Source organism: Zonotrichia albicollis, chromosome 4, assembly GCF_047830755.1.
Source record: "Zonotrichia albicollis isolate bZonAlb1 chromosome 4, bZonAlb1.hap1, whole genome shotgun sequence".
NCBI classification, from domain to species: Eukaryota; Metazoa; Chordata; class Aves; order Passeriformes; family Passerellidae; genus Zonotrichia; species Zonotrichia albicollis.
The window spans coordinates 15,084,059-15,111,970 of record NC_133822.1 but is presented as its reverse complement, the minus strand read 5'-3'; the positions used below and the strand labels follow the sequence as shown (position 1 = coordinate 15,111,970).

Genomic DNA, 27,912 nt, shown 5'->3' with positions numbered 1-27,912 from the left:
TGTACTGCTCTCTGGAGAACCCAGGTTCTTTGGTTTTGTGTCACATCCAAAAAGTGGCATCATTTACTGATAATGTTAACTCTGTTGGTGTCATCCAGTCTGCTGATGTGCTGTAAAATCTCCAGTTTGGCATCAGCATGGTTTAATCTTCTCTTGGTGATCTTAGCTTCACCAGGGGACCAGCTGTGCTCCACATTGAAGCATTCTTCCTTCAGTCTTACTCTGCACCTCTTCTTGTGCACCAGTGCCATTGACATCAGAACCTGTCATGAAGACATCTCTTTGCCATTATCTTCCCATCCTTTGGTACCAGTGTTTATTTGTGCCTTTAGCACACTCTGAGGCTCAGGACCTCTCTTCTGCCTCCTGCCATTCTGCCTTGGCCACTGGTCTCTGTCACTCACTTTCTGATTTTGAACATGACAGAGTTCTCTGTGCCTCAGAGTCTTGGGAGATTCTTGTCTCTTGTTCTGAGCATGCTCTGAGGGAAAAATTCATATTTCTGGAATATGTATTATGATCTAGCTGTGGTGATAGATCTCATTGGAAGGGAAATGTTGGGCTCCAGCTCTGCTCAGCTCTGCAAGCCTATTCACCAGCATGCCAGGGAATTCATTGCTTAATGAAAGCCATTTTCCCTGCCCTTCCCCAGCCAAGATCAATGTCATCACATGGCAGGAGATGGCCTGCACTTAGACATCTCCCTTGTGTGCTCTTGTAGAATCACAGCTTGACAGCAAAGCTTTTTAGGTGTGATAGGCATTTTCAGTTCTGTTGTTAATTTATCATGGCTGATGGTGTGAGGTAACTTCTTCCCTCGGTCCTTTGCACCTGAGATGTAAAATGTGATGGCATCAGAGCTGGAACCACCCTGTTGTAGTGCCTGCTGTGCTTCCCTTTCTGGGGAAAGCCTTCGTAACTGGTATTGACTCTTTCCTGGGCTCACATGGCTCAACAGGTTCGTCAAGGCAGGAAAAGAGCAGCTGACCCTTCTGGGGCCACTCAGCTTGTCTCCTGTTTGGTTGCTGAACTGTTCAGTGCTACCCTCACCAAAGAAGCAGAAACCTCTTACTTCTTGACAGACATTGGAACTTTCTTCCCATTCAGGCAGGCAGGAGTCTGACCAACCTTCTCAGCAGGAGTTTTCTGGAAGTTCCTGTATATTTCTAGATGCAGTATTTTACAATTTCAGCCATTTCTCAAGGAACTGAGGTCTCTGTTTTCAAGCCTTTCTCTGTGCTGGAGCTGTAATGCAAGTTTCAACATGATGGTTGATAATGCATGTCAGTGACTGATTACAGAGCTGTTTTCCTTTTGCAGTTTGAAGCTACCCTTGCTGCTTTCATGGGCTGTATATCTCATTGAATGCCACTGATTTGTTCCTGCACCCTTTGACTAATGGTTTCAGGGTAGTGCCCTAAAGGTAAGATTGAATAAACTGTGAAGTACAGAGTATCTGTGGGGTTATTGTGTCAGCAAAGCTGGGCAGGTGTGTTTAAACACACATTTGGTGTGAACATGGTCACCCTGAGTCAAAAACAGCAATGCCCATGGAGAATAGCATCATCACTGTTAATTTATTGTATTTATGCAGATGTAGTTAAGGGACAAGACAGTTTTTAAAACTGTCTTGAATTGTCTGTCCGTTCTATGCATTCAAGGTAAATAATCTTTTCTGTTCATCTAATGCTACATTAATTCATGTTTTCACGGATATATATAGCAATGCAGTTTGCTCAATATAGTCTTGATTCAGGGTCTTTCTGCAGAATTCTTTTCCCCCTGTTTTAATCCACTTATCCAACTCATTGATTTGTCATTATTGGTTTTCACTCAAATTGCAGCCTCAGTAGTGGGGGGTGGAGTTCCTGCTTCTCTGTCCAAAACCCTGCATGTAGTGAGAGCACAAGTCATCCTTTGGTGGAGATTGTGCAGAGACTGACTGAGTTTGAAGGAGGGGTTGAGCTAAAATTGTAAGACAAATTTTATTTTAGTCCTACTAATATTCCCTGAATCTGTCTGGGCACTGTTTGTATCTTCCTGCTTATCCCCTTTCCCCCCAGGATTTTCTCTTCCTTCGGTACCACAAACCTTCAAGTGTTGTGTGGGGTGTTTCTGGCTGCTCTGGTTTCATTGATACTACATTTCTATTTCTTCCTTTCCCTAATCAAGCAACAAAACCACTGAAGCAGCCCTTGCTCCTACCTAAAAAACATATGCAGGCCCCTGCACCCAGCATGCATCTAGTTAGCAATATGTGTCTTCCTCATCCTCCAAGAACTGCATAATCCACCACCAGGCTTGGCAAATCCAAGCCCTTTTCCCTCCAATGTTTCACATCTTCACACCAATCACTTTCCTTGCCTGGCTCACTTGGCCATGTAGGCTGCTGGTCTCTTGGGAAGGGGAGATGGATGCTGGGCATCTGCTCTCTCTGTTGTGATGGGGAGGGTGAGGGAGAAAACAGCAAGGCAGATCAGGGCAGTGAGGAACAGCTGGGCACAGGTGAAAGAAGGGCCATCAGTGCCGTCAGGTCGTGTTTCCTTCACCTAAAATTACTTTCACCTTCTCACACGGAAGCAGAAACAACAATATGCCTTTTTGTTGCCTCCCTGTGCTTTGAGGTGTTGGAGGCAGGGCCACAGCACAAAACACTTGTGGCCCCTCCTGCTGATCCTGGGGATGATGATGAAAACAGAGCAGCCCTGGCTCACAGAAGGGTGCTTGGAGCTCCTGCAAGCAGGGAGACAGAATGTGACAGGACAGTTCAAAGTAACAGGTATGTGTGATTTCTCCTGCCAGTGCTGCCTTTCTCTCACACAGCCCAATTAACAGGGGTCACAGAGCACTGATTAGCTGCCTTGGCGTTTTGTGAACATAAAGCAGTGAAAAACCCAGGGTGAATGGGGGAAAAAGATCAAATAGACACTTATCTCAGCACTCCTGCCTGTCCCTGGCATTTGCCAGCCTAAGGAAAGAGCCTTTCCAGAAGAGACCAATGCAGGACAGTGCTGATATCTCTGCTGTTTTCTGCCTTTCCTCAGCAAAATAACAAACAAGGCAGCCCCAGCAGCTGTGTCATTTGTAGGGTGGTTGTTAGATAAGAGCCAAATCACTGGAGAAGCGTGGGCCACAGGCAGCTGGGAAGATCAGAGCGTGCCCTTTTGCCACACTGGTGTGTGAGATGGCTTCAGCCCCTCCTTGGGAGGAGTGGAGTGCTGCCTCCTGTCCTTTGTGCAAGGGAGAAGGGGTGGGAGGCAGCACATTCCAGCTCAGGGCAGGTAAAAGGGCATCCCCATTTAGTTTGAGACTTGCTGAGTGTGGGCTACTAATGCTAAGGAGCCCAAGCTGGCAATTTCCATGGCTGTTTGGACTGTGACTGGGGTGAGAAATCTGGACATGGAGACCTGGAATGTTCTTGAAGGGTGGGCAGCTGTGGTGACCTTTTACCTTCCCTTCTCTTCCTTCATACCCCCCTGTTTTTGGGGGTGGCAAAGCAACGCTCCCTCTTCAGCTGTCACAGCCAGGTTAAGTGGCTGCACTTGCTTCTGTCAAGCCAACACATGCTCCTGTGGTGTGATCCCTTATTAGAGCAGACAGCCCACATCAGCTCTCCATTCTCCCTGCCTCCCCAGGGACACTGCCTCGCTCCAGAGCTGTTCCCATTCTGCTTCTCTGTGGGATGCAGCATGTCTGCCAGCTCCCCTTCCAGCTTCCCCAGGGCTCATTGCATGGAAGGTGGAGGAACAAGGAGCAGGAGGGTTCTTAGAGCTGCTGACAGCCATGGGTTTTTGTAGATTTTTTTTCCCCTCTCCTGAAGATGAATATTTTCAGAGTTCAGGTGGGAAGTCCATCATGTAAATCCAGCCATGTGAATTAGATCCAACCATGTAAATTGGATTTCTTTAGCAGGATTGTGCTGCCCTTCTGCTGCTGAACCTCCTGTCCTAGCTTACTGTTATTGTGTTGCAGGAAAGGTCCAGAACCTTGATGTCTTCTCTAAGCATCACTTCAGCATATTGTCGAGGTGGTCTCTGGTCTCTGCCACATTTGAGTTCTAGAAGTGAGTTATGGGATGGACAAATGAGGAGCAGGGAACAGCAATTGCTAGGGTGCTGAAATTACTCTGCTGTCCCTTACTTTTGTGGAAGACATGGATCTTTCATGGATGTGGAAGCCTCCAGTTGGTCACATTTCAGACTGCCAAATCCTGGAGTTAGGCCAGTTTGTTTTAGGGAAGAGCTGCTGCTACTTAACATTTGCTAACTAGGTAATCTTTTGTCCTTCTGTTTTGAAACAAAACAATGGTTCTGATGTAGAATGATTGTATTCCCATATTCAGCAATGATGAAGACAAATATCCTTGTGTGGAGAGCCCAGTGCCATCCACCTGCTTAAATCTTCAGATGTCTTTCTCTTCCCTTACCTGATGGCCACACAGGTAAGCCACAGAATTACTGAGGTTTGGGCAATGTCTGCATTCAAAAAACTAGTTCTAGCTTGCCATGGAGGACAAAAGGCAGACCTGTACATGCCTTGTGATGGTCTTGTGCTCCAGCAATCTCTGCTGTCTTTACAGCTCTAGGAGGAGAAATCTGGAGGTCTGATCAATGTAATTTGAATTTTTTCCCCCCTCTACCTTGTGATCTCTTTCAGGGTCCATTAATGTCAGCTGTACTCTTGTTCACAACCACTACAGCAGGTTTTCTCCAGGCATGATTCAAAACAGGCACTGAAAAGCAGGATGTGTCTGAGTGTTTGTTTCCTTCATCACAAGAGCTCTGCCTTGTTGGACCTTGCCGAGGTCTCTCACAAGAACAGTGTGGAGTTACTGGTCTCTCTAGACTGTCCGGTTTATCTCGGCTGTTTGAGGGGCCTGGAAAGGCCCGAGGTGGCCTTGGGGCAGCCCGCGTATCGAAGGACGAGAAGAGGCTTCAGTTCTTCTTTCGGTTTTTATGTTTATTAATTGTTTATCTAAAAGGTGTTCTTTCAGCCGAACAGAGATCTGCTCAGCAGTCAGCCATGAGCACACTGTCTGCCCTCCGGGGCAGCCACGTATCTTTATACCCATTGTTACGTGTACAATATTTATCATTTTTCCCCAATACCATTTATTCTTATAACTCGGTGCACTCTCCGTAATAACCAATCCAAAAATGCCACCGTGGCCAAAGAAGATGGAGGAGAAGAGGAAGAAGAAGAAGGACAGGACACACCCCAATTCCTCCATCTTACTCCTCTAAACCCCCCTGTACATAAATCCTAAACCCTGTGTCTCACCCTCTAATTAACTAATCTTTTCGCCATTCACCCCGGTGAAGTCCTCTTATCTTCATAAAGGTGTCGTCTCCCGTGTAGGGTCAAAGTCCTGCCACCAGACACTTCTGGCAACATTCCAGGACTCCCGGGCCCCCCAAGGGTGGTCTCGGAGGCCCGTCATCTCAGGACTCAGATCCTGAGATCCCACACTAGACTGTCCTTGGCTGGAGTTTTTGAGGTCTGTCCCCATCAGTGGTGCAGCTAGGCACTGCTAAATGTGGCTGTTAAAGCCCAAGGTCATGGCTCTTGGATCTCCTTGGTCATTTTGCTCTGCTGCAGGGAGTGTTCTGTGGAGAAGCAGAACATTCCCTTGGGCATCAGGCAGTTTGGTCACCCTGGTGGCAGGTTGGCCCCTGGTCTGAGCAATGTGTGCTCCCTGTTGGCTTGCACACCTCCTGTGCCAGCTGCACACACAGGCCTTGGAAGGATTCCTCTCCAGTCCTCCTGGAGGATGGGGTGGTATCCCTTTCCCCTGCATCATACCTGACTTGGTTTCGCAGTAGGGTAAATTGAAGGTGAAGTACAAGCTGGTCCATGAAGCTTCCTCCCCCACCTCAGATAAGCAAGCTCATTAATACAGTAAAAAAATGGTCTCCATTGTTACATGAGAGCTCAAGGTCAGGCTGGTAGTAGTAACTCATATTGCTTCTAAGGTCAGCCTAAGCTTTCTCTTTCTGACAAGCCATGATAGATTGATCATGGGGGCCCTTACATTATTTTTTTTCCTTCTGAAATAGGCTTTGCTTCTCCTGACCCTGTTAATGATGTTTGACTGAGGTCATCCCAGCAAACCCTGAATCCTTCCCATTCCCTTCCAGAGGGCTTGCCTTTGTGCCAAAGCATTGTATGCTTGTTAAGAATTAAGCTTTCCTGATCTCTGCTGCAGCAAAGGAGCTGTCTTCATTGGAGAGGCGAGAAATATCTTGAATGCCATCTGTCAGTTAATGCTCTCATTAACACCTGAGTGACTCCCAACACCAAGCTGGTGCCTTTTTGCCAATTCAGAACTTAAAAGGTGCCAGCCCATAAGGTGAAATATCTTCAGTCCATAAAATTAATTCCATTATAAAACGTCTGTTCTGGTAAGACCTAGATTTTTGTTGGGCTTTTTTTTTTTAACTAGAGCGATCACAGAGGCAAAGCCAGTTCTCTTGTGCGCTGTGAATTAGATGTCCAAGAAGTCTTTTTTCATTTAGTACTGAGAACCTCCTAAAATCCACACTTGTGCTGGGTGACTGAATGAATTCAAGTCTTTTTCAGCTTTTAAAGCCTTTACTGGACAGAAGTATCACCTCTATTATTTCCCTTAGTGGCTAACTCGGTAATAGGAGCTTCAAGAGTAATTACATTTATCTTTAAATGGTCTTTGGTAGAAAGGCTGAGCTCTCCCAGTCTTGTTTTCCATGTTCCTCCCACATACAGCTTTTGGACAGGAGTTGGAAGAGGTCTGTTGTTGTCCCTGCTCTCTGTCATCCTCTGGTTTTGCCAGGGTTCTTGGTGTTAATCTCAAGAACAATATACTGTCTGGGATTAGATGCAGGTCAGCCTTGCCTTTTTCCCAGCAGTTTTAGCTCAAGAGCATGCCAGTATTTACTCTTCCATTGCATTTTGTAAATTAAATGAAACAAGAGACTTAAAACACTGTCAACATGATAGATATTCTAGCTAGAGGGTCCAGGCAATTATTTGGCATCTACACTTTCAGAAGGTTTATTTGTGTGTGCCAGCAGTGTCCAAACATTGTTGGTAAATTTTTGTCTCTGATATTTCAACTCCTTACCCTAATGTTTCCTTTAATCCAATATTTGCTCCCATAGGACCAGAGATTTTGTGAGGGGTGGGTTTTAGGGGTTTTTTTAAGAGATGTGTGTGGGGGAGGGCTTGTAAAAAAATTGGCAGCAGTAGACCAGATAGGGCAATGTGCTGTGACAGTAATTCCACACTTGGGCCATGGCATGCTGCCTGCAGGAAGCACAGATTGACACAGGGACTCTCTTACTGAATCAGTGTTTGGTTTAGCTTTTGTTTGTTTGGCTTGATTTTGTTTACAGTTTTCCAGCCAAGATTTGATTTACTTTGGAGTCTTTAAAACTAAAAGCACAAGTGACTCCGCTTCCTTTGGGCATAAGGATAAAAAAAATAAGCATTGTGTGTCTGTACATATAATTCTGGAAGGAATTATGCTCAGAAGGAATTTCACATTGAGTTTGCTCCTACAGTGTCCCTGTGGGGCTGGGGTCTCTAGGTGCAGCTGTTCCCTGCCAAACATGCACGCCAGAAGCTCCAACCAAATTTTTCCATGTATCCCCATCAGCTCTGTGAAATTCTCACCCCCTGTTCCTGAGTCTCCAAAGGAGCCCCTCTAGGCAGCCGGGCCCGGTGACGGGAGCAGTGGCCAAGCTTCTCTTTCCTGACAGCAGAGCGTGACCCCACACGTTCAAAGCCGGGGAGATGGGAAGGGTGCCTCTCCTTTGAGCAGGGGAAAACACTGGGATTGCCAGGCAGGGGGAGGAGTCCTCAGCTCCCCTCTCTGGAGCAGAGAAGCCTCCCTCTTTGGGAGGCAGCCGGGCAGCAGATGGCCGGGCTGCGGCGCTGAGCTGTCAGGGCTGGATCATTTCTCTGGCTGCTCTGGGCGCTGATACCCATGGTGGGGAGAGGAGCCCCTCCCTCAACTTGCTCCATCTTCTTTATGCCCTGATTTTTCTGCAGCTGCTGCTAAAGATCACAGGCAACTTGAGCTGCAGCCTCGGTGGTACTCTTGTGGATTGTCTGACGCTGTTCCTCCCCTTTGACACAGATGTGCTGGGTCGTGTCCTTCCCTGTGCCCCAGATTTCTCTTTGTATATGCAACATACGATTAAAACTTTCGACCACAGTTGCAGTTTGGCTTCGACCTCCTTTCTAATCTTTGCAGCAAAAGATAGGGACCTCTGACAACAGCCCTGTGGTTTCAGGGTGTAGTCAGGGATAAGACTAAGAATTGCACTGGGCTCTTGAAAAATCATCTGCATCCACGTGGGATGTACCACATAGATGTGCATGTACCATTCCACCACTGCCCCACTACAGCTATCCAAATTGCTTTGCACATTGGGGGGCAACTGCAAAGCAAGGGATGTTTTGACAGGTGAGGGAAGTTTTTCTGTTTTATGAAATATTAATGGTGCTATTCATGTTGGCATGGGAGAAGTTTTAGAATTGCAGAGTTCTTCGAGGTACATTTTCTGATCTGTTGTAGCTGGTTTCTGTAGTACTTTTCCTTGGTTACTGAGCTGTGTGGAAGCTGCCTGTGCTACACATCAGGAAGTGGTTGAGAGGTGGTGAGAGTCATGGCCCGTGGTCTCACACTTCTCTTGTAAATTGTTTCTAAGACTCCCAATTTACTTTCAGAAGAGAGTTGGTTTTCCTTTGGATAGATGCCCTGAGAATGTGCCCATGTACCAGTTCAGCCTCCTTGGGAATGCCCCAGTTTGTAGAGAAAAGGACAGTACTGACCTAACACTGCCTCCATTTACTGAGTGTTTTTACACATCTCAGTGATGCTGAGAACCTCTGGGGAAGAGATACTTCTGTCTCCTCAGCTCAGTGGTTTCCTTCCTGCCCTCTTCCCACTTACAAAAGAGTTTTTGGAGGTTCTTAGCTGCAGCAGAGACTCTGTAGGACTTTCAAGTGTTTTGGTGTCCTGCTGAGCTTGAAAAAAGGGTATCTAACAGACTGTATCCAGGTAATTCCATTCCTGGATCCAGTCTCTCTGATTCTTGGGTTTTAATTTCATAGGCAATTCTAAACAGTTATTCTTGGGCATTTCTGCTTAGAGCAGGGAAGAACCCCAAGGGCAGGGTTCTCACATATTGCTGTCCTCCCTGCAGATTTTCTTTTCCAAACCAAGAGAGCTGTTTCAGAAACTTTTTCAAAGGGAAATATAAGAGATGGGGTAAGTGAAACTAAGTGTAGGTGTGGCAGAAATATAAGAGATGGGGTAAGTGAAACTAAGTGTAGGTGTGGCAGACAGGGTGAAGACGAGCACTATCCATTTGTCTGGAGAAAAGAGGTCAGTTCCCATTAAGAGGAAAAATATAAATTGGGTAAGATTGAGAGTGATTGGGAATGCCTTGAGACATCTGTTTCCCATCTCTGGTTCTTATTTCTATCCTTATTCAAAGCGACAAATGCACAGTAGCTGTCTTTGAAAATTGATGGGGGTAGGAACTCAAAAGTACTCTTAAGAACAGAGCTTGTAATGCACTGAACACCGGGTGGACGGCGGAAATTTCTAGTGTTAGCCACTTATGTGAAAGTCAAACTAAAACCAAATTGGTTAAATCAACAGAGCCAGTCCCTAGGGGAAAGGGGAGTTACATAGGCAATGATTTCAAATGATCTTCTGGAATTAAACAGCTTCCTGGATCAGTTTTCTTTGAGAGCAGCCAAAATGATAAAGCGAGATAAGTGAACTCGTGCACGTGGTAAAAGTATCTGTCTGAGCCATGCCTTCCTGCTTTCTTTTAGGTAGGAAAAAAAATAGGAGTAGATAGAACTCTTTTACTTTTGTTGTTTCTTTCTGGCAATCCTTTTCATCTGCTAGTTATTGAGGATCCTTGGGAAACTGCTTTTTGAGTCCATTTTATTGGAAATAGCCAGAACCTCTGTATCAGATTTGATAAAATAATCTTCTGCCTTGAGCTCTGGCAGAGTTGAAGAACTGAACTTGTGGGGCTGAAACTCAAATGCTGTCTGAGAGCTTACAGTCATTTGCCTTATGGTTCTGGACTAAGCATCCAAATACAACTCTTTCTCTCTCTGTCTCTCTCTGTCTCTCTCTGTCTCTCTCTGCCTCTCTTTCTCTCTCTCTCCCTCTTTCTCTCTCTTTCTCTCCTTCTCTCTTTTCTCTCCTTCTCTCCTCTCTTTCTTTCTTTCTGTCTTTCTTTCTTTTATTTGTTTTAATCTAATGGCTTCTGTAAATATCTGATACATTTAAGATACATTATCAAATACCACTCTTAAAAAGTCTGTAAAGGGAATCTATTATTGCCCCCTTTCCCAAATCAAAGTCCTTGCTGGAGGTTAGATCTTGGGATATTTGAGAAAGACAATGCAGGAATGCACAGCTACTTCAGGTAGGTGTAGTGTGTACTGAATATTTCACTTTTTAAAAGGATACTTGCTGTAGTTTTTAATTACTACTTGAGGCAGTTCTGAGGCATTTCATAAAATGTCAGTCCTCCCTTTGTGACTGAACTTTGTCAGCATAGGGGGCTGTTCCAAGTTATATTTGTCTGATTGCTGACAATAGTGAAACAACAATGCTTGGGAACACTGATGCTTTGCTTGTGTCACGCAGATGGAGCAAACTCCAGCTTGCAGAGGGCACCAGGTCCAGGTACACCCAAGCATCTGTTGTTAAATACAACCAGAGGGCTGGTAACAGCGGTATGGTGAGAGCTGATATCTCTGGGAGGTCAGCTTGCATTTGACGTCAGAAAGAAGCAGGCTGGTGAGGAGAGATCTGCAGGGTGATCTGTGCTTCTCTCTGCCCAAGGAGGAAGGGAAATGCTGCCAGGTGGACATGGCTTGAGGCATCTGTTCCTTCGTTCTCACAGTCACTGGCCAGTCGTGGTCCTTGCAGAGAAGTCTGGTCTTTACCCAATGTGTGAAGACCTCTGTCTAATAGTTAACTTCTTGTTGACTTTTAATGATCTTTCTTCAGCTGGATCACACTCCTCCACCTCTTTGTTAAAATATAATAGCTTTTGTAGAAGTTAGCAATTTCTCAGGGAAATGCAATTCTGTAGTGCTGGCGCCGTTCCATTAATCATATAGAGTAATCTGCTTGTGCCAAAAACCTATCAAGTGGAGCTGCCTTTTTGAGAGCTGGTGGGAATGTGTACCCAGTGGTGTTCTTGCTGGCATATGGACTTCCCGTGTGTGCAAGAATGGCTGGGGCATGGGGGGGTCCCCTTTTACACAACTCCAGCAGGCTGAGCGAGCCTGGCAACTCTCAGGACTCAAAGTCGTATGGACAGATCTTCAGAAAGTTTTATATTTAGGGACATGGCCCCTTTTCCTGAAATTCCTTCCCCTGACATTTTGGGCATTCAGAGTGAAGGCTTACATCTCAATGAAATATTGACAGGAGTTCTTTTAGCCTTAAGCTCCATCAGTGGTCTTAAACGTGTCAGATGGGGACACTCACTCTCAGTGCTAGATGAGGGTGAGAAATATCTGCTTCCTTGGGTTTTATGATGAAGTGCTGGCAGTGAAAGTAGGACTTAATGTGACCCAGCTAGAAAATCAGAAAGATCATTTTAATAGTAATATTTATGAAGAGATCAAGTGTTCAGCTTGGTGATCTGGGAGAGTACAGACGGGGAAGTCCTCTGTACTGACTCCTTTTTGGGAGGTGCACTCCTGTTGGGGATGAGCCTTGTTGTGTGGCAGTGTGTGAGGTGGGCAGTGCAGATGTCCTGCCAGAGCCACCAGTGAAGGAACAGGCAGAAAGTGGCAGCACCTGTGGGGATGGAGGGAGAGCCAGGGACCACATAGAGCAGCAAAGTGAGGAGGAATCAATCAGCTATGCATAGTCTCAAGCCACTGAACCAGGGCATGAACATTTCTTTAGAAGTTGAGATGAGCAGGGCTTGGCAATGACAGATGTGAAGGGCAAAGGGAAATCTGAAGAAAATTGTCCCCCCATCAAATGGGAAGAGTTGGAAGGGGAGCAGACTCAAATTCTGTTGCACCCCATTTTAGTTAAGAGTGGCTGATGCTAGCACAAGGCATTGCCCATTGGGGTAGAAAGGAGATGAGTTGCTACCATGTTTGGCTCATTCTGCTTGGAAAGAAATAACAGTTGTGTATAAAAAACTGACTGTGTCATGACATCCTGTGATGTTGCAATGAGATTGCTGTGTTTTAGGAATGTGAATGATGGAGCTGCACCCACCATAGCTGACAGTTTTCCTTCAGGTGCTCTCTGTCCCTGCATTGTGTTGGTTGCAGTCGCTTGGTGCACCAGGTGGACATGACAAACTACAGGAAGTGTGTGAGATTCTTTTCTTCCTTGGTTAGATCCCAGACGTTTCACAGCTACCTGGAGGACATCATCAACTACCGCTGGGAGCTGGAGGAAGGGAAGCCCAACCCTCTGAGGGAGTGCACTTTCCAGGAGCTGCCCCTGCGCACGCGGGTGGAGATCCTGCACCGCCTCTGCGACTACCGCCTCGACGCCGACGATGTCTTCGACCTCCTCAAGGTGCTTTGGGCAGCAGGGAGGAGGGAAACTCTGTGGCCACAGGAGCTGGGCCAGATCAGAATCTTCTTGGGAAGAGAAGGGGTCACAGTGGGTCAGCCGTTCGCTTTGCCCTCCTCTGCCTTGCTCAGAACTTGGGCCCTTGTCCTGTGTGGATGTATTCATAACATGGGAGTCACTAAGGAAGTTGGCTGCATTGGCTACTCTTTCTGCAAAGAGTGAATTTGGAGGTGCTTTGATGGTAATGGCAGGGCTGTGAGAGCAGAGACTGCTGCCTTGCTGAGGGATGCTGTGAGATGAAAGGATGGGGATGAAGTATACTGGGGGAGCTGGGGGAGGGTAGAGCAGGGATGGGGGGGGAGGGAGCTTCTCAGGGCTGTGCATGACTGTCGCCAGCACTAATTAGACCTTCCCTGTCAGGAGCACCAGAGATGAAATGTTAAAACGAGAGAGGCCATTCAAATTAGAGATGCCAATCTAAATCCCTCCCTGGACAGAGAGACAACGTCATCTTCCCCCTGGAGTAACATTTTCCCAGCTCGGCCGGGAGGAGCAGCTGTACTGCTGCTGTGGCATGGTGGGAGGGAAGGAAGGAGGGAGGGAGGTGTTTACCGAGGGGTGTCATCATGTTTTGTGTGACAATGTGGCCGCTTTTCAACTTGTCACCGTCTGTCGGGGGGCTCCCGGCGGGCGCAGGGCTTGGACGCCGACAGCCTCCGCGTGGAGCCGCTGGGCGAGGACAGCAGCGGCGCCCTGTACTGGTACTTCTACGGCACCAGGATGTACAAGGAGGAGCCGGTGCAGGGCAAACCCAATGGGGAGCTGGCTGCAGACAGGTAACAGCCCCTCACACACCCCCTCCCTGGCTTGGTGCAGGGGCGAGGGGGGCACGGCCCGGGCCGGAGGGGGCTCCTCCGCCTCACTGCTGTTGTGCCGGGGGGAGCGGGGCCTGGGGAGGGGCAGCGCGGGCGGGACCCGAGTTGCCAAGCAGGCTGGGGGCTGCCATGCAGCCATGCATTGTGTCCAGGCAGCCTGCAGCCTTTGTGGCACCGGCAGAGCCTGCTGGGGGAGCGCTGCTGCCTGCCCCACCGCATTCCTGCCTGGCTGCCCCGCACCGGCGGCTCCCAGCCAGTGGGAATCCCTCCTCTCCCCTCCCCGTCCTGTTGCTGCTCTGATTTAATCCCTCCTTTGGTTGGGATCCTAGCAGCTGTTCCGATTTCTGTGCCCCTCTCCCATCCTGCCAGCCTCAGTTGCCTTGCTGGCAGATATTTCATGGTGGTTTTGCCATTTTTCAGGGGATGTGGGGGGCAGACAAACACCCCAAACGTTCCTGGGAAAACAGGCAAGAGACGAGGGCGACCTCCGAAGCGGAAAAAACTACTGGAGGAAAATTTGCTGAGGTATGGAAGGGTTCTTCCTGCAACAGATCTAAAATACATTCCCAGAGGGAAGTATAATGTATGTCTGGGGTTCCCCCAATAACTATGTATATACCATGCAGCCATAATCTCAAAGCAACTCAGAAGTGAAACAAGCTCAGACTTGGTGGATGCTTTGATTACTCTCCAAAGCAAATTCTGACTTAGCTGGAAGTTTGGTGAAACAGTGGGCATCACTCTTCCAACCACCTCACTTCAAATGCAGTTCCACCATGCAGTGCTAGGGAATTTGCTCCTGATAAAGAATACTTTCATTGTGTGACTTGAAGCCAGAAATCCAGGCCAGTTGAGTCCATTTAGATTTTGGGATGCTTCCCTTAAGAACTGAGATACTGTACTTGACAAACTTCATCCTGCACCATTCACTTACAAAAACTTTACGAAGCTATGATAAATATATATTTGTAATATGTATCAAATGTGTGTTCTGCAGTGTTCTTTTCATGGTTTTGCTCTGTGCTGAATAATTGTGGTGTTCCCTATTCTTGTCGTCAGAAACAGCTGTGTTTTGGTGATGTGATGTACTTATTGTATCACTCCTTCTCTTTCTTTTTGGTAGGGAGAAGGCAGAAGAAAGCTTGCTTATCCACGAGACTCAGATAAGAAATGGTAAAGAGATTTTGCAGTATTGGTGTTGATACCACCCACTAATCAGACTTAAATTATCAAAACCCAGAGAGATGCCTGAGAGACAACTCAGCCTTTCTCAGGAGAGTCCTTCTGCTGGAGGTTGGGGCCAAGTTTGGAAGGAGGCGTTTGTGTTACAGACTGCCTGGCATTGGGAGCCTGGGCACCTGGAGGCCTCCTATTTTGTTATGGCTGAGTTTGGGATGAAGAAACCTAACCTTCTGGGATACACTGGAATTCAAGGGCTCACCTAAAAAAGCAGGCTGTGAATGGTCCTCAGTCTCCCAGGGGTAAGGTAAAACACACCACTCTTGTTAGCAGGAATGGGGAAGAGAGTCAAGTCAGTGATGCTAAGATAGGGAAGGAAGAACCTTTTTAATCCTCTCCCTTTTCCTTCCTCATGGCAATTGGGTGGCTGAGAGTGGTAAACAATGTCTTGGGGGTACCCAGCTAAGGGTTAACGAGGCAAAAAGCGAGTTAGCAACATGATGTGAACGTGAGTTCAAGGGAGCTGGGACTCATTTGTCATACATGTGTATCCACTGGCTTCCACAAAACCCAGGGACTCGCCTGCCTGTTGCCTCACAATAAAAGGCAAGGGTGGCATTGTCTTTCCCGTGCCTCCTTCCATTTGCACTTTGTCTTCAGATTTCCTGGCGGCCACTCAGGCTTCTCCGGAGCCGGGCGATGCGCGTGAGGCGCTGGGGGTTTTATCAGATCATTGTCTCCAGCAAATTGTGTCACTTCAGCTGCAGAGTAATCTTCTGCTGGCACAAAGCAGTGCCTCAGTCCTGTTTGCTATTGAAATGAGTTGTCTGCGGGCAGCTGGCAAGGGAATGAGAAACAAGGATGCAGGCTCTGGGGGCAGGATGCAGGTAAGCTCCCTGCTGCACGTGGGCAAGGGATGGATGGCTTTTTGTAGGCAGAGCAGCAGAGGCAGCACGGGACCTTTGCTGTCTCAGTTACCAGTGCCCATGCACTCACAGAGCTGAAACTCTGTGCCACTGCACTGCACCCCGGGCACCTGACAGAGGGCAGGTACTGCAGGGAGCCTGCAGCTTTCCAGCCTTCCTGGGACAACCTGACACCTTGCACGTCACAGCCACTCACACTTCAGATCCACAAAGGGCCCAGAGTCAGGTTCAGCTTTTTTACTTCTTTTTGTTTTTCATTGTTAGTTTGCTTGCAAATGTGTTCAGAAGGTGCATGACATCTGCCAGTGGTGCTGATGACCATTGCTCCATTGCTTTCCTGGGAGCCAGTGGTTAGCCCTAGAAAAGTCTGGAGGGAGCTGAGAACCCCTCAGCCTGAAGGTGTTTGATCCAAAACATTCCCCACTCCAAAAACAAAAAAAGGGCAGCAACCCTTTTGTGCTCAGAGAGCATCCTGGGGCAAAAGCATACAAGTTGCAACCCATGAGGCTTCCCTGCTCTGTGTAAACATTTGTGGAGCAGGAACCACATTCCCTAGCTCCAGGTGGGTGTTCCAACCACAGTGCAAGAGAGCCCTTCCTTCACAATTAATATTCAAATGTTTCACACAAGGTGGAACAGTTCTCAAAGTGTCTTGGTGGTTGGGACATGCTTCAGAGCAGTGGGTGATCTGCTTCAATCCCACTCTGGATCGAGCAGGGATGGGATGTGAACTTTTGGAACTTCCCCCTCATCTGGCAGCCTGATGAACCCTGTCCTTCGCTTCCTCTCCTGCTCTTTCAAGTGCCTGCAAACAAAATATTTCATTTGCAGGGAGCAGGAGGATTTGTTGCCCTGCAGAAATGGTTTGCAATGCTTTAAAAAAAAAAAAGTATTTCAAATTACATTATTTTTGATGACTTTATTCTGCTGCCAGACTAAATTAGACATTTGCAGTTCCCTATGTCCTGCTCTGGCTGACAGCCCCCTTTACAAAAAACAAATTAAATTCTTTTCTCCAGTCTACAATAACTGGAATGTGGGGTTGCTACAGGGATGTACACTACCTGTGTGTTGCCATGTGGCACCATTATTTCTTCCCCTGAGTACTTCCTCTCTATCTTGGCATCACTCTCAGAGGCAGCAGTGCTTCTGGTCCATGAAGAGAGCTTTGGGTCTGTAGCAAATGGAATGTTTTCTTTAACAGTGGCCTTTGCCAGTGTCTCTTGCTCTTCCTGAGCCCTGAGGAGAGAAGAGAAGGGATTGAGAGGAGCTGTTAGTCATAACTGCTGTGGAGATAACATCCTTTCATGTTTTTGAAGGGTCCCAGGGGCCTGGCCGTGGGACATGGTGGTTGCTGTGCCAGACGGAAGAGGAGTGGAGGCAGGTCACAGAGAGCTTCAGAGAGAGGACTTCCCTTAGAGAGAGGCAGCTCTACAAACTCTTGAGTGAAGACTTCCTGCCGGAGATCTGCAACATGATTGCACAGAAGGTGAGGAGACATGACATCCTGTTTACCTCTCTTTGACCACTTCCAAGAGCAGGGATGCTTGCTGAGTGAAGGAGAGCTAAATCCCAGCAGCCTGCCAGCCTGTTCTGCTCCCTGCACCTACAGCCTGCAAGTGCCATGGATGTTGGGGCTGTTGAGGATGTGTGGATGGGGGGAAGACTGTCCCCCATGCAGTGCTGGAGTCGGTGCTCGAGGATCTGGTTGGTGATTGCACAGCAGTGTAGGTAGAGTGGCTGAAGGGGTTACTGTCTTCAGCCGTGTCCTGTGGCCCTTTCCTGCTGGCAGGGGATCTCTGTGCTTTTGAACTGCTGCGATTTACAGCCTGGCTTTTCTATGCAAACTGCCTGTGATTCCACTTTTACTGCCCTTTCTCTGCTGGCTCTGCTGAAGGGGCACTGGCTGCTTAGCTGCCCTAGCTAAGCCCAAAACTCTGAGGGGTGTTGTCCGTCAGCTGAGTGTTTCCAGGTGGGACAGATCTGGAAAGGGATCCTTTGGCTGGATGGCTTTGTGAAACAGGCTCTGCAGTCAGCGTGCTGTTCTTGGATCGAGTTCAGTTTGCTTGTTTGCTACCCTTGTAAAGCTAATAGGGATTTCATGGTCACTTCTAGCCCTCAGAGTTTCTGCTGCCAGTGTCACCGATGTGCCCTAATTTCCTCCACTCTCTTTTTCCTTCCCTCAATTCTCAACCCTGTTTCAGGAGAAGCGTCTGCAGCGGACAGAGTTTTCTCCCAGGTGGATGTCTGACCATCAGCCCGTCAAACCAATCAAGCAGGAGGTGAGGGGGGGTGTGAGGGGGAGGATGACGGAGGGAGGCAGAGCAGATGCCTCCTGGGGGAAGAAATAAACCGCAGCATCGCCATTCAGTGGGAAGGAGCCGCTTGAAAGTGCCTGTGCTGAAAGAGAGATGGGTGGTAATGCCCGTCAAAGGCAGGCTGACACCCGGGGTTTCTATGGCGAGCAGGGAGGTGCTGCCCTCTGGATCGCACAGGGAACGGCCCCGCCGCAGACCCCGCTGCAGCTGCAGATGGAAATCTGCGCTCAGTCTGGGGAATTCCACTTCAATGAAAGTGCTGGCACATTCGAGGCAGTTCAAAGAAAAGTTGAAGAAGGATGAGAGGGCTAGAAGAACCAGCTTACAAAGGGAAATGACAGAAATTCAGCCAAGGGGAAAACGTGAGGCTGCAAACACATGAGGGTGTAGATAGCGCCGAGGGAGAGAATGACTGATGCAGTATGGAGCTGAGCTAGGAGGGGGTCAGCTGGAAATGGAAGTCACAATTTAGGCTGCTTAAAGAAATGCTTATCAAACTGCAGCCTTGTGGGCTCTAACAGCGCTTTCTGTGCCTCCTCACCCTCATCTCGTCTCTACCCCATCAGTGCAACAGCACTGCTGCTGCTTGAGGGTCTGTGCAGTGAACCAGACCCAGGAAAATGACTGGAGTTAAATATAACCTTTTTCTTTGGTCGGGGTTATTTTTAACATAGATCAGTTTTCCGATCCAGTTCACCACACAGCCCCTAACAGGCACACCAGCACAGGCAGGGACATGGGGCTGTGGAGATGGGGGGTCTTTGAACTGGCAACTGCTACCCAAAGCAATCGGTCAGACAACACCAGATTAGCCTCAGAGGAAAAAATTGTCTCAATTCTATCAGGTTGGGGCATAATCTCTCGCTGTAGATGTAATGGAAACATAGTTACCTGGTGTTGTGTCAAACCCTGGGAAATTAGGCTGCAGGGAATATGCCATGTGAGCTAGAGTCAGGGGTTCCCCCAAAACAAAGGAGAAAGTACAGGTCCCTGTGCAATAAATGTAATTACTTAGAAACAGATGAATAAAAGGAAGGAAGAACCTCTCATCATGCTGCAGATAAAAGCCTGCCGAGAGGAAAATGAGACCCCAGCGATGGTCAGTTTGGGGCCAGAATTGCTCTCTGCAAAGCCCACCATGCAGGAAGCACAGGGACACGTGTTTGTTCACAGGCAGCAGAAATCCCAGAGGAGGAGGGGAGTGGGAAACACATGGAGCCTGAATGATGCTAATCAGTACCGCAGGTGCTCCAGGTCTGCGGCAGCAGAGGGCTGTTAATTGCTGCCTGTGGGCCAGTGAAACCTTTCCAGCGAGCAGGGGCCCTCCTGGCACCCGCTGTGCCGGGACAGGGAGCCAGCCAGCCACAGTGGTGATGGTCACACTGCTCCCCAGCAGGATGTGAGCCCATCCCTGCCATGGGGCACCAGGGAAGTGCCAGCATGTCTGGTGGCTTGTTCCTTAAACCAGGGTGGGCAGTTGGCGAGCCTGGGGGAGAAAGCCTCAGCCCGGTACAGGTGACCTCTTTCTCCTGGCTGCTGCTTGAGTTGGAGATGTAACTGCTCCATGGGCTCCTGATCCTGCGGGGGATTTCTCAACAGGTGGTTCAGATTAGCTCCTCATTAAGAGCCGCCTGAGCAGCACCCTCATTAGGAGAGCGCTGCGGAAACCTGAGCAGGAAGGTTTGGCGGATGAGGGGCCAGGGCACTCAGGGCACCCGCGCCTTCTGGCCTTCTGCCCCTGAAGCCTGATACCCAGTGTCTGGAGAGCAGAGCTGAAGGCAGCAGTTTGACTCTTTCAGAGTCCCAGGGCAGGGGACAGCAGCGATGTTGTCCTGGAGTGCTCTCTGCCGGAGGGAAGGAGGCGGTGATGCCTTGGTCGCTGTGGTGTTTATCCTCCGAGTGGGGAGGAAGCTGGAGAAGAGTCCTGTCCTTTTGCCACCTCCTTTTGCCTCCTCCGTGGTCAGGAAGGAAGTTTAACTTGTGCTTGATTCTTGCTTTTGTCGTTCCAATAAGGGTCTGCTTCCACCAATCCAGTAGGAGTTTACTGGTTCATGTTTGTGTATTTTTTTAACCCTGAGCTGAGCACACTCGTCCCCAATGGACCTAGGTGGGGCAGCAGGCAGAGGTGCCTCTGGGAATGAGGTTGTTTCTGTGTCTGAAGGGTCTCAAAGAGCCCATGCAGCGCTGTTGCTGCCCTGCAAGTGCTGCAGGGAGTAAGTGCAATTGTGGGTGTCTGCTGCAGTCCTTGGGGCTCTCTAGGCTGTGTTTGTGGTTTCTGCTTTTCCCTTTGCTTTCTAGATCTGGTAGGATGACACCCTCTCCTTTGTTTAAAAGTGCTTTGTTGATGCCATATGTGTGTTGGCTTGCTCTGGAGCATGCTGTGGATCCTGTGTCATGCCATTAAAGCTCAGGGTGCTGAGTGTTCCCTGCAGGCTTGGAGAGGTTCTGGTGTGAGCACTGCAGCTTGGATGTTGTGTTCCTGTTTCCACAGGGCATGAGAGATGGAAGTTGTATTAATCTAGGCAAAGGGAAGGTTTCACCTGTGTACCAGCAATCAAAGAAATCCTAACGTGCCAGGCTGGCTTACATGGAGTGGTTTGAGAATGTAAAGGCTGATGGTCACATCCTCACTAAAATATCTTGGCATACCAAGTTTGGTGGCGGGTTCCTGCTCACCTCTTTCTTTTTACCTCACTCTTTTGGTTCCTATTGCAATTTAAGATTTATCAAGAAAGTCAGAGGAAAACTGTTTGACAGTGGTCAGGATCAGGTCTGAAAGGAAGTTGTTTGCAGCTCACAAGTAGCAATTCAGATGGCAGAGCTTTTGAGGAAAAAAAGAATCAAAAGTGGAAATATAGAACCCAATGCTCTAGGTTCTTGACCTGTTGTCCTTGTCATAGCACAATCCTGGGCATCTTGGTGTTTGGATATTGATCAGAGAGGAAAGGTTTGAGAAACAACTGGAATAATCATGCCAAGGAACTGAAGGGATTGCTTTATAAGAAAACATTTAATCTAAATGTAGAAATGTGGGAGTTGTGTGTTTGAGGAGTCCATAAGGTAAAGGCTGGAATGTGACTAAAGAAAAGGAGAATTTATGTTCAGCCAGAAGAGCATAACTAGGAATTATTGGATGGAATGAGGGGTTGAGAAACAAACTTCAAACTGACTGGGGGGAGAGGCTGGCTAATCTCAAGGCACCTGAACTCACAGAATAATTTCCCTAGAAAAGAGATAGACAAATAAAGTGATAACATTTTGACAAAGATATAAAATGGAAAATAAGAGAATGGTTCCCTCATGATGAGATGGAGCTCTGGGTCTCACTTTAAAGGATCAACACAGAATAGGTGGGTTTTATTGCCCAATTTGTCCCTAAATGCAGGATATGGTCCTAATTTTGTCAAGAGTCCCATGACCCTCTTGTGGACACTTCTCTGTGACTGTTGGTGTTTGAAGCATAATTCTCTTAATGTATTGTTTCTGCTGGTGATGATGCATGGTGCTCATCTGCAGAAAACCGGAGTGGGAGTTTGTAGGGCAGCCTGGGACTGTGTAGGGGAAGGGGAGGCAGAGGGGGAATGAATGTGCAGTGAAACCAGACAACATTTCTAGGCATTCATCAAAACACCCCCAGGTTCCATTCCTGGGCAATGAAACAAGGACAAAATAGTAATCCTGGTGCCAGAATTTATTTTTTTTTCCCTGGGGATTAATAATGGGCCTGGAGAAGTTGATGGTCTGAGCAGCAGCCAACGGACCCCGGCTGATTGCTAATCCTCAGGAAATGCCTTCTGCCTAAGTGGTGGTTGCTGGTTATTCCCTGAAAGTGAAGTTGAAGCAAACTGTATGTACATTGTTTTTTCTGGTTGATATTCCCTGCTGATAAGGTACACATATCTTGGTCACAGGGGTAGGAGTGGCTGGTGGATGACTGATACATTTGTCTTAGAACTAAATTAAGGTCATAAAGATAATTCCACACTTCCATATATATATACACCTTATACTTTACTGGAGAAATAGGAGCAGGCAGCCCCTGGTCTGGGAAGCCTGAAGTCTTAAGTAGGATCAAACACAGCCTTGCAGCCTGCTGGCAATGGGGAGGTGAGAAAGTGGGGCAATAAAGAGCCAGGTGTTCTTGAATGAGAGAGCTGGTTTTGGGACTCAGCAGGAAAACTGTCCAAACAAACAAATGAGAGCCAGTTCAGGGGAGATTAGCACACAGAAATTTTGAACAGGAAAGGAAAACATTCCTAATGATACCTTGATGCAGGGCTGTACCAGATGCTTTTCCTATGGAAGTGTTCTGTGTTTTGCAGCAGAGACAGGTTTGGCAAAGTAGTCCTTCTCACACTTACAGTCAGAGCTCTGCTAGCTGGAAGAGGTGGAGGTGTTGTGTAAGGGTGTCAACAGCCTGAATCCTTTGCCCAGAAGGGAAGAGAAATGTGCGTGGTGCATCCCTGACAGAATGGCAGCTTGTCTAACCCATCGCTTCTCCCTCCATTGTCCTTGTGTCAGTAGGATTTCATTGCTTGGCAAATAACCTCCCTTTCCATGTTGCTTTTCATCTAGGAAATCGTTCATTCAAATCCTTTTTTCCCCCTTTTTTTCCCTCCCAGTCATCCATTGTAGGTGTGCTTTAATACCTCCTCCAAGTAAACCTGCCTCTGCTCAGCTTGCAGCGAGCCACTCAGTTACAGTTTTTGGTGCATCATTCTATTACAGGTAAACCCAAATGTGCTGAGCTCAATGGAGAAGCAGAGGCGCAGAGAGGAAGAGGAGGAGCGCCAGATCCTTATAGCAGTGCAGAAGAGGGAGCAGGAACAGCTGCTCAAGGAGGAGAGGAAGAGGGAGATGGAGGAGAAGGTCAAAGCAGTGGAAGGTAACGTGGAACAGGAGTGGAAACTTTCAAACTCACGACTGAGATCTTGAATTAAATTTTGCCATTTGCATTCCTCCCCTGCCAGACTTGCTAATGAGAATATTTTCTTGTTCTCTGATAAGTTGGTCTGACTGTAGTTTCTTTTCCTTTGTCTGTCCTCTCAGTGTTGGTGGCTGTTCTCTAGGGCACCTTTAGACTGTGTTGTCTTCTTCAAATTGTGCTAATTTTCTTCCTTGCCCCAGCTGTCAATTCTTTTCTCCTGCTTTTCATGTTGTTTCTCAGTTCTGTCTCCCCACTTGCCTCCTCATGATTTCCCTGTGTGCAGGATTAGTTTGCTTTGCTCTCACTGGGATAGCATTTGGTTCTTTTGGCCCAATGCATGATGGAGGAAGAATTCCCTTTGAGGAGAAAGGGAATGGAATAACATGGGAGTAGCAAGAGAAGGATTTTTATATTGCTGCTGGCCTTACCAATTGGAGAACTAAAGGTGAAGAGGCCAGGCTGCATAGAGCACCAGAGGTGGCAATTTCAGGTGTTGGTCTAAAACTTTTGTGGTTAATGAATTAAATGTTGATTTAAGCTCTTCTGGAGCAAACAACCATATTGTGTTGAATACCTGAGATCAAGGCACAGAGAGCAGGCAGTACATGTAGGTGTGGGTGTCAGAGCAAGCTCGTTTCTTTTAGTTGGCCTCCCTTATGGGGGATTCCTTTAGCTGCTGCTTTATCCACAGTGACTGGCTGGGCTGTTGTAATTCCATGGAAAGGCTGAGCATCCTCAGAAAGCTGTGGCAAAGTGGGGCAGTATGAGTATCATGAGTCCCAAAGTGGATAAAGAGTCAGAAAAAAAAATATTAAGTTCATGCTACTCTTATAAACTTACAAAATGAAACAGTTTGCTACCAGATGTTTGGTAGGAGGCCAGATATTATCTAAGAATAGCTTCTTTTACCTGCTTACCTTTCTAACCATTAGAAAAACCAATTACTTCCTTGACTTTTGTGTATTCCTGGTTGCTAGTCCTAGCTAATCAGGTGTTTTAAATCTAGACTCATCCAGCTTCCATATCTGCCACAGATATCTGTTTCCCTTGGCAAATTGCATATTCTCTGTGGTTTAATGCTTCATCTTTATAGACGAAATTAGTCTTGAAGTTCCACAAGAGCTGCAAAGATAAATGTTCCTGTAAAATGGTTTTGGTTTGGTATAAGCCACTTCCTTTTCTGAGTAAATTCAATCATTACATCACTGGATTCAAAGGCATCAGAGCCATGCAAAGAGACTGGTGTGAGGCTGAGCAGTAGCCTCTTTTAAGCCAAGTTACAATACATTCTTGCTTCTATTGGCGCAGGTGCTCTAATTTTGTTTTGTGCAGTTTCTTTCACATAGTTTAAACTCTTTTCTAGTCCATTTAGGCTTAGTCAGGAGAAGTCTTCTTTTAAGCTGGTGCAAAAGCTGTTTGCAAAAGTTATGTTGACTTGTTCAGTTCAATGACTACAGTATTTTTCATCCCCAGAACCAGCAGCTCTCCAGGTAAAACTGGCTTCTTAATGATCATTTCTTAGTGCCAAGCACACCCACCACTAGCATTTGCTGTCATTACAGTTCTAATGATGGAGGGGAAATGATTTGAATATGATGTCATTTATTTTATTTGGTTCAGACTTGTTAAAACTGGACATCCAACAACAGAAATTTTATGGTAACAAAGATTTTCTTCTAATTTTTAGTCTGTTTGGAATATAATATTAGTTTTGTATGGCCTTCTGTAGAGGGGAGATGTGAAATATCTTCTTTGTATGAATTTCACCTTCTTCTCAGTTTTGGATGGTATTTCTGTTTTAACATCCCATTCCTGTTTCCAGCCCAAGATTGCACCTCCCCCACCTCCAACACACCCCCCAGGTAGCAAGTTTCCTGCTGGGCCCATCTGTACTCTCCTGAATTTATAAGTTAGGGAAGCTTTCTAGATTTCTACCACAACAGCAGGTTGGAGTTTCCCAGCTCTCTTTCCAGGTGCTGCTTCAACATAATGTATCACATATATGAGTTTCTAGCTTGTTGAGGCACTTTTTAGGGCATTATTTAGATTTTGAAAGCTGCTGGGTAGGAGTCAACCCAAGCCAACATATGAGAATGAGCTCTGCTCATTCTTGAACACACAATGTTAATCACTAGCTGTGTTAGAGACTCCTGCTATTAATCCTAGCTGAGATCTGGTACCAGAGCAGCACTGCTTGGTTCCTGTCAGTTTACCAGGTCAGATCCTTGGCAGACGTTGGTTGATTTTTAAAATCTACAACATCTTTACCTCTTGGCTGCTGTTGTCAGCAGAGATTTTCCATTTGCTGCCCAAATAATCACTTCATGTTCTTCTCCTCAGCTTTCTCACTTAGGTATCCATTGCAATTCCATCTAAGGATTGCAAATTTTATGAAAGCAGCATGAATTCTGAAAAGTGCTTGGACAGACTCAGATACTCTCTGTTATGTGAAATGGGGTGTTGGACTTCTGGTCGTGCAATTCTCTTAGATTCTGTGGGACACCTCAGATGCAAGTCCTATCATCCCAGCTTCAGTACTACCCTGAGTCTTCTAACAAGAAATCTGGGCTTTCTTTTACCAGTCTTTGACATGTCTGCCAATGAATGTCCCTACAAACACTCACCTTGTAGCTATTCCTACTTCTCTTGTGCTCTTAACCTCCATCCCAAATTTATTTTTGACTGACAGAGTAGGACCTCAATAAATATTTTTTCCATCAGAGCTGGTATCTCTTGAGTAGTTGGCATTTTCCAAAGGCAGAGCCTCTGCTACAGGATGTTGGCCACGTCTCCCTCATCTTTCTTTCACTCTGGGTGTTCCCTGACATGGCCAGTTCCTGTGACATCTCTCCCTGAACATTACTTCCACAGAATTCTGCTCCTGCAGAAGGTTGGTCCAACTGCAGGTGTTTCACAAGTCAAATGAATTCAGATTTCCTGTAAGCAAAAGGAAATGAGGTTCATAAGAGCCCATAAACTTTCTATTATGAAGCAATCTGTTGGCCAGCTGTCTGGTTGCAAACCACAGGTTCTATTACCAGCATTGCTTCTTCCTGTGTCTCACTTCTTTAAATGAAAGCCGTCCCAGTGGCCCTCGTGTGTGGCAGGTTGCTCACTCTGGCTGCTGGCCATGAAGACCTACCTGAGCAATCTTCCCAAAGCCAGCCAAGGAGGATAAAAATGACCCCAGTTACTCATTGCCACTGGTAGAACTCCTCTCCCTCAGCACTGCTCTTCATCCCATTCCATGCAAAGGCAGCTGCCTCAAGTTCACCTGCCTGCGGTGAAGCCCCTAAAGGAAGATAAAAACAAGCCAGCTCTTTCCATAGTGCTGCGCTGTGCGTAGAGATGGGTGTTGAGCTTCCCTCTTTCTACCACTTCTGGAAGTTGCCTAAGGCAGCATCTGTGTCAAAGTGGTGCTCCAAAATTGGTGATTGTAACCAAGGGAGGATGATGAGGCATGATGATGGTGCACTGTATTCTCACCTCACCTGCTCCTGTGCTGGTGCTGCTTTTGCTGAAAGAACAAGATCCTCTCACTGGAGTTCTTGGGAGCTGCAGGAGCACCTTCTGTTTCCCTGCAAAATGCGGGCAAAGAGTGCTGAATGGTTTTTCATCTCTTCCCACTGCAGAGCGGGCCAGGAGGAGGAAACTTCGCGAAGAGCGGGCGTGGCTGCTGGCACAGGGGAAGGAGCTGCCCCCTGAGCTTTCCCACCTGGATCCCAGCTCCCCTGGCAGGGAGGAGAGAAGGACCAAGGACATGTGAGTACACAATGGGCCATTGCAGCACACAAGTGTATTGAAGCAGAGTAAGTATGGCAAGGAGTGGAGTGTGATCATTCACAGGAATGCAGAGGGAGAAGTGAGGATGGAGAACAGTGAGAGGAGTAAGCTGAGAAACATCTGGGTTTGGTCCATATGAGAGGAGTGTTTGTGAGGAGGCCTGCTGGCCAGCATGGTGGCACTGCATGGGTGGAGGAGAAGATGAAGTACAGAGCATGTCTTATCTATCAGTCTGCATATTCACTGTGGTGCTTCCTGTTACAGCTTTGAACTGGACGATGAGTTCACAGCCATGTACAAAGGTTAGTCCCACCCCAGCTTTCTCAAAGTGAAGTACTTCTGTGTGTGTGTGAGTGTAACCATTCACCTTTCTCTTGCTACTGCCAGTTCTAGATGTGGTGAAGGCTCACAAGGACTCTTGGCCCTTCTTGGAGCCCGTTGATGAGTCGTATGCTCCCAACTACTACCAGATCATTAAGGTATGGAAAGTGGCACAGCCATCTTGACTGATGCCCTTTGTTCACTGGGATGCAGTTCTTGGGAAGTTTTTTGAAGTTTGATGGGCTGTATTACTCTCACAGTCCAGCTCCATGATTCTGGCAGTCCCTTCTAACTTTACAAGTGAAGGAAACCAAAAATGGATGGCTGCCTCTCTGGAGAGCATCCTCTGCTGCCCATGCCCTCTCTGAGCTCTAACTTTGTAAGCCCCACTGTGCTGTCTGTAACTGAAGGGAAGTTTGGTTGTATTCCAGGCCCCCATGGATATCTCCAGCATGGAGAAGAAGCTGAATGGAGGTCAGTACTGCACCAAGGATGAATTTGTGGGTGATATGAAGACCATGTTCAGGAACTGTCTGAAGTACAACGGAGAAGGCAGTGGTAAGAGCAGTAAGATGCTAGATTTGTCTATTTGCAGTGCTCTCTTCCTCCTCACCAGTTGATTTGTGATTCTTCTCTTTCAGAATATTTTTGGGAGACCAGATGACAGGGTAATAGTTACTGAGACCTGCACTGGGTTTTAGTGAGGCTTTTAGCACAGTTTAGTCATGCTGAACTGGGGCATGGCATACCAAGGACTGCCATGATGGTAGATGGTGAAGGCAGAGCACACAGAGAGGAGAGTCTGTTTCTTTTGAACTTATTCCTTCATATGTTTATGTGTGCCCCTTTTCCTCATAGTAACTAACAGACTAAAAAGCATTGCAGTCTGGTTGACTGCCAGTGTTTGTTGAGTACCACAGGAAAGTGAGGAGTGACCCATGCCTGTCCTTTGGATGGAAAATGTAGTTTTTAGCTTCCTTGGCTACTGAAGGAACAATGTGAGTGTACAAATGGG

At 47.3% G+C, this 27,912-nt stretch overlaps 1 protein-coding gene across 6 annotated transcripts in view; it reads left to right on the top strand.

Annotated features, from left to right (window-relative positions):
• Positions 1–27,912, top strand: part of CECR2 (CECR2 histone acetyl-lysine reader) — a 144,364-nt gene that overhangs the window by 102,675 nt on the left and 13,777 nt on the right. For 5 of the 6 annotated variants that reach the window (XM_074540184.1, XM_074540185.1, XM_074540183.1 and 2 more), the window contains 11 exons: positions 12,388–12,571; positions 13,265–13,404; positions 13,864–13,968; positions 14,567–14,616; positions 16,868–17,037; positions 17,753–17,830; positions 22,595–22,751; positions 26,426–26,555; positions 26,841–26,878; positions 26,964–27,055; positions 27,329–27,455. In XM_074540184.1, the coding sequence (XP_074396285.1) occupies positions 12,388–12,571; positions 13,265–13,404; positions 13,864–13,968; positions 14,567–14,616; positions 16,868–17,037; positions 17,753–17,830; positions 22,595–22,751; positions 26,426–26,555; positions 26,841–26,878; positions 26,964–27,055; positions 27,329–27,455 (1,271 nt within the window). The remainder of the gene's footprint in view (positions 1–12,387; positions 12,572–13,264; positions 13,405–13,863; positions 13,969–14,566; positions 14,617–16,867; positions 17,038–17,752; positions 17,831–22,594; positions 22,752–26,425; positions 26,556–26,840; positions 26,879–26,963; positions 27,056–27,328; positions 27,456–27,912) is intronic. The other variant, XM_074540186.1, reaches the window with a different exon arrangement.